The following is a 5,151-nucleotide window of genomic DNA, read 5'->3' as shown; positions in this document are numbered from 1 at the left end:
TGGCGAAAGAGCTGTTGTTTTCCGTCTGAAAAACGAGCCCTTGGCTGCGGGAGGACCCACAGACCGTCCGTGTGAGGGTCACCGCGTGTCTGCTGGGAAACTGACCACAAGCTACTGAGATGGTCCTTTTTTTTTTACATGTCAGGAGTTTAGAAGGTGACTAAGCTAAAACCAGCAGCCGCTGGAAGGGGCGAGCGATATCCTCCTGTATGTGTATCTGTCCCTGGGATGCCGAGCAGCTCGGCGGTGAGGCCCTGGGTACAAACTCCTGCTGTGAGCTGCTCAGGCTTGCTGGGGACCTCGCGTGGCAGACAGGGCTAACCCCGCTGCTCCAGTCGCTGGGGACTGAGGAGGAAAATTGCATGTTCAAGGCTGGGAACAAGCATCAGAAGGATGTCAAAAGCTTGGTCTGAGGCAGGTAACATGACAAAGAGCCTCTGACACCCTGGCTGAAATGCTCTGGACCACAGCAGAGCCCATACTGGCAAACCAGTACAAAGCAATCTGGCCAAGCCATCTGCCCTCCGAGGAGCTGATCTTGTCACCGAATGCAAGGCAAAGGTCCTGAAGCTCATTGCTGAGCAGAGATAACGCACAGCAGCAGCCCAGCCTCTGGTCCCAGGTGCACACAATGCTTTTGTCTGAGCAAGGATGGCGTGAGGGGAGAAGGGGCGAGGGGTTCGTTCACCGCCACAGAGGGAAAACCCCTCCCTGATGTCTACTCTCACCACAGGATTTGCCAAGAAGACTTTCATCTCCTTCTCTGCCACCTTCGGGGACAGCTTCCGACAAGGCAGGGTTGTTGGCATAGACCCTGCGAGGCAACAGGTCTTGCTCAGTGATGGTGAGGTGGGTGACACAGTGACTCGAAGTGAGTAGCCTGGCTGCCTTATGGGATCACCTGCTAATGTGGGGAGTCAGCCTTCAGCAGGGTCTGTGGCGAAAACCTCTTTTTTCAGAGCTTTTCTTCAGCTGCGAGAATGCAGCGCTCCAAATCTAGGCCATGTTAGCTTTGATTGGTGATGGCTGGTTGGAGAACTGGCTTGGAATTTAGGTTTCAGACTGCTGGCCATGCTTGGAGTCCACTGCGGGGTGGGGCAGGGGGGAAAGCAAAATGAACAGGACCACAGGGCACCTACAGAAAATGTCCCTCTGAGCACGAAGAGGAGTATAACTGTCATCTGCCAGAGGAGGGGGTGTGCGTGAGTGGGACACCATCACGCCCTGAGAAAACAAGCTGGACCTTTGCCTTCGAGTTGGACAAGAGCTGGGAACACCCTTCAGTTGTGGCAAACACCGCCTTATCTCCTACGCGCACGTCAGCTGAGCGCACGCACCTTGACCAACACCCCGGGCTTAGAGTTCAAACTTGTAACAGCGTTTCTGTCTGGATGTAACTCTCAGCTCAGCAGAAATGCCTGACCCCAAAACAAGCCACAACCCAAGCCCTCGGGCTAGCTACTGACTGCTTTCCTCTAGGTTTCTGCAGATACACAAATGTTCATGCTTAATACTGGCCTTGTAGCTCCAGGAGACAGAGGCATGAACCTAGTGAGCTACGGAGGGTTGCCCCCGGGAGAAGCAGGCCCCCAGCCATCTCCTCCAAAACTAAGAGGCAACGTGGGGAAAGACTGGCATTTAATCATCCTGAAGAGCCTGGGAGAGCCCGTCTTTCCCTCTGTGCACTGAATGGCACCATCCTTTCTAGGCAAGCTAAGTGGCCTGCGGCTGTGCTGGGATGTGGGTGTGCACTAAATACCACAACCCATCTAGTGCTCAGATGAGCTTTTATTCTTAGAGCTGGATTTAGAGCTCAACAATTAACCCTGGAGCTCAGATTCTTATCTAACTTAGGGAAGAAGCAAGGGCAGCAGCTCTGATGATAACTCTTTTCAGCCGCAGGATCTCACCTCTGTTCAGGAGAGAGTGAAGGACAGAAGTTAAGTCTTCGGAGCCAGCTGTGGTGGTAGCTTCAGTGTCGGCATAAATATCAGGTTATATCCTGTAAATTTACAGCATTTTTTTTTAAGCTCTCAGCTCACCTGAAGAACGGTGTTTCTCTCAGACCCTGAGGAAGGCAGCTACTTGGTGTCACCAGGACCAGGTCTCATCCTAAAGTAACTTTCTTGCAGTGTCAAGTACCTTCCTAGTTAGGAGTGGGGGCTAGAGGAGTAGGAACGGGCGAGTAGTACCTAGGAGGCACTGACTGTATTCTAGGCTCTGTTTTGAAAAGGTCTAACATCTTGTTCCACCTTCTGCCCTTCCAGGAGCTCCACTACTCCCATCTCATTCTTGCAACAGGCAGCGATGGGCCATTCCCTGGGAAGTTTAACAAAGTCATTGACATGGAAAGTGCCATCCAGACCTATGAAGACATGGTTAAGGAGGTGAGAAATCAACTCACTTCCTAGGAACTGTTTCCTGCCTTTGTTCAGCTTCCCTGTCCCTGACCCAATGGTATCTGCAGCCATGTGTGTCCAAGAACAAGACACCACACCTGCAGGAACAGGCCAGGACACGGAGCATGTGCTAGCTTGTCTAGCGTTCTGCGTGCCCCAGCTGTCTGCACAAGGGGAAGCCAGAAATGCTCGACAGTGTTACAGAGGAAGAGTGCAGGTGGTTCTCGGGTTTTGTTTCCCCCTAACAAACTAGGTGGTTTACTGCTGTATCTCAGAAAGGTCTGTTCACAGACTGTCTGTTGGTATCTCACTTGCTGCATACAACCATTCTCACGTAACATGAGTTTCTTCTTTACTTCAAGATCGAGAAATGTGAGCGCATCCTGGTAGTGGGAGGTGGTTCTGCTGGAGTCGAGATGGCTGCAGAGATCAAAACAGAATACCCAGCCAAAGAGGTAGTAGCATATTAATTACAATTAACTTCACCCTTGTTTCTGAGGCTGTTCTTCTCTGATGGTCCCACTGGAGGTATCTGAGGTCACCACAAACCAGGAGTTCCCATGCAGTGGCAGCCTTCACCTGCACTGTCTCCTCTTCTGAGAGCACCCTATAGCCTGTCACCAGCAACTGCTGGCACCAGGTGCCTTCCACACGCTCACTCTCCTTGGGCATTAACTTGGGTGCAAGGAAGCTAGCTATAGCTCCTGCCTGACATGCAGCGAGTCCTCTCCCATTCCTGTGTCCTGTTTGCTGTTGTGTCCCTCAACAGGTCACCCTCATTCACTCAAAAATTGCACTAGCTGATGTGGAGCTGCTCGATAGCGTCCGTCAGGAGGTGAAAGAGATTCTCCTCAGAAAAGGAGTGCGCCTTTTATTAAGTATGTACTTAATGATGCCTCTGAAGATCGAGTCTCTGAAGCTCTATAAGCTGCTCTTCCTTTAGCCAAAGCATCTCTTTCTGACATCCCCTTTCTGACTGTTTTTCACTAAGCTGGCTGCCTTGAATTTGTTTCTCTAGATACAATTGGGCTGGCTGGAAAGCTAGCTGCCAGCCTAGAAAATGTTTGTGACCCAGGGCGCTCTCTTGCAACAGGTGAAAGGGTCAGCAACGGGGAAAACCTCACGCCAAACCGGTTCCAGAAGGACATGGTAGTAAGGACAGAAAAGGGCACCGAGGTGGTTACTGACATGGTGGTCCTGTGCACGGGGATAAAGATTAACTCCTCAGCATACGCCACTGCATTTGGTAAGTGAAAAACCACTGGGTGGGGAGAAGCAACACGTTGTCTCATATTTGAGTACTGTGAGGTCAGGAATCAGCCTTACACAGTCGTTATTCCATGATACAGCAAATGCTCTAACATCACATTAAACACTGAACTGTGAAACGGGACCTTTGGAAACATACAGACCATAGATCAAGTGGCCAACAGTCTTCTCCAGCTCCTTCTGCCAATACCTCTGAGGAACCTTAGTGTCCTAGTTCAGCACGAGGCAGATGACTCCTGTGGCTGAGGCCAGGATTTCATCATAGAAAGAAGCTGGCAGAGTTCAGAGCAAAACCAGGCTCAGCCCATTCAACGTTCTTGCTGAACTCAGTGTCATGGGACGTTCAGCTGATCAGTTATTCAGTGATACACCTTCATTCAGCCTGAGTCCGCTTACAGCCCCGTTTCAGTTACGGCACCACAGCTATGGAGCAGTGCGATCGTTACACAGTCTCCTCCTCAGGCTGGGTACGTGCTCGTGATGTTTCTTGATGTTTCTACTGAAATATCAAAGGATGATTCATTGCATGAGACTGCAGTAATTAACTACAGCAAGAGAAAGCACCTCTTCCCTGACACGTAGAAGAGAAGGTGAAAAACTCCTCACTTTACATCAATGACATGTTTGATAACGTCATCAGCAATTTGGGGTGTCAGGCCACAAGAAGCTCCTTCTGAAAGCTTACTGTTTTGCAAAACAGGGGACAAGATGGCAAGTAACGGTGCTTTGAAAGTGAACAAGCACCTCCAGCTGGAAGGCTATGAGAACATCTATGCCATTGGGGACTGCGCAGATCTGAAGGAACCAAAGATGGCCTACCACGCTGGGCTCCATGCCAACATTGCGGTGACAAATATCATCAACAGCCTGACACATAAGCCTCTTAAAACCTATGAACCAGGTAAGGTAACCTCATAGCACCTGGCCTTCGCTGTTGGGCTGTTTTTCATACATATACACCTCAGAACTTGCATGGGGCACTGAGTAGAGCTGAAGGAACTCACAACCGGGGCTGACTGTATCAGCTTATAGCTCAGGCTTCATCTTGGTTCTTGCCAGAAACACTGTAGGTGTCAATTACCTGCGCCAGTCTATGGATGCAACTTGTCCTGTCTTCACTGATGTCTTCCTGATAAATCTACTGGTGGATGTCTGCTATTCATCAAACTTGATTCCTTTTCTTTAAATTGCTTACTGTCCAACCGAATCCTAGGAGCAAGATCACTTGACTTTCTCCTCTTTTCTGCCCCTAAACTCTATGACAAACACGAACTGAACAATCTAGTCTCCAAAATCTAGCTAGGTGATGGGTCTCATCAATAAGCAACTGATGTAAATACTTACCAAAACTATGTTGAAAGCTGTTCCACATGGATGGAGGATATCAAGGGAGAGTTTGGAGTAAGTGCAACACCCACATGTAGTAGGGTTTGATACTTGGCTTTGAAAGTGCTTCACTTAAACTTCTACATCTTCTCTCCAG

At 49.7% G+C, this 5,151-nt stretch overlaps 1 protein-coding gene across 1 annotated transcript in view; it reads left to right on the top strand.

Annotated features, from left to right (window-relative positions):
* Nucleotides 1-696: 696 nt before the first annotated feature.
* Nucleotides 697-5,151, top strand: part of AIFM2 (apoptosis-inducing factor, mitochondrion-associated, 2) — a gene marked incomplete at its 5' end in the record, with an annotated part of 4,825 nt that continues 370 nt past the window's right edge. The window contains 6 exons of the mRNA XM_010143877.1: nt 697-849; nt 2,268-2,387; nt 2,762-2,854; nt 3,169-3,277; nt 3,493-3,645; nt 4,369-4,579. Coding sequence (XP_010142179.1) covers nt 697-849; nt 2,268-2,387; nt 2,762-2,854; nt 3,169-3,277; nt 3,493-3,645; nt 4,369-4,579 — 839 coding nt within the window. The remainder of the gene's footprint in view (nt 850-2,267; nt 2,388-2,761; nt 2,855-3,168; nt 3,278-3,492; nt 3,646-4,368; nt 4,580-5,151) is intronic.

Source organism: Buceros rhinoceros, unplaced genomic scaffold (genome assembly GCF_000710305.1).
Source record: "Buceros rhinoceros silvestris isolate BGI_N320 unplaced genomic scaffold, ASM71030v1 scaffold36699, whole genome shotgun sequence".
Taxonomy (NCBI): Eukaryota; Metazoa; Chordata; class Aves; order Bucerotiformes; family Bucerotidae; genus Buceros; species Buceros rhinoceros.
The sequence above is the reverse complement of the archived record's forward strand: the minus strand, read 5'-3'. Positions and strand labels throughout refer to the sequence as shown.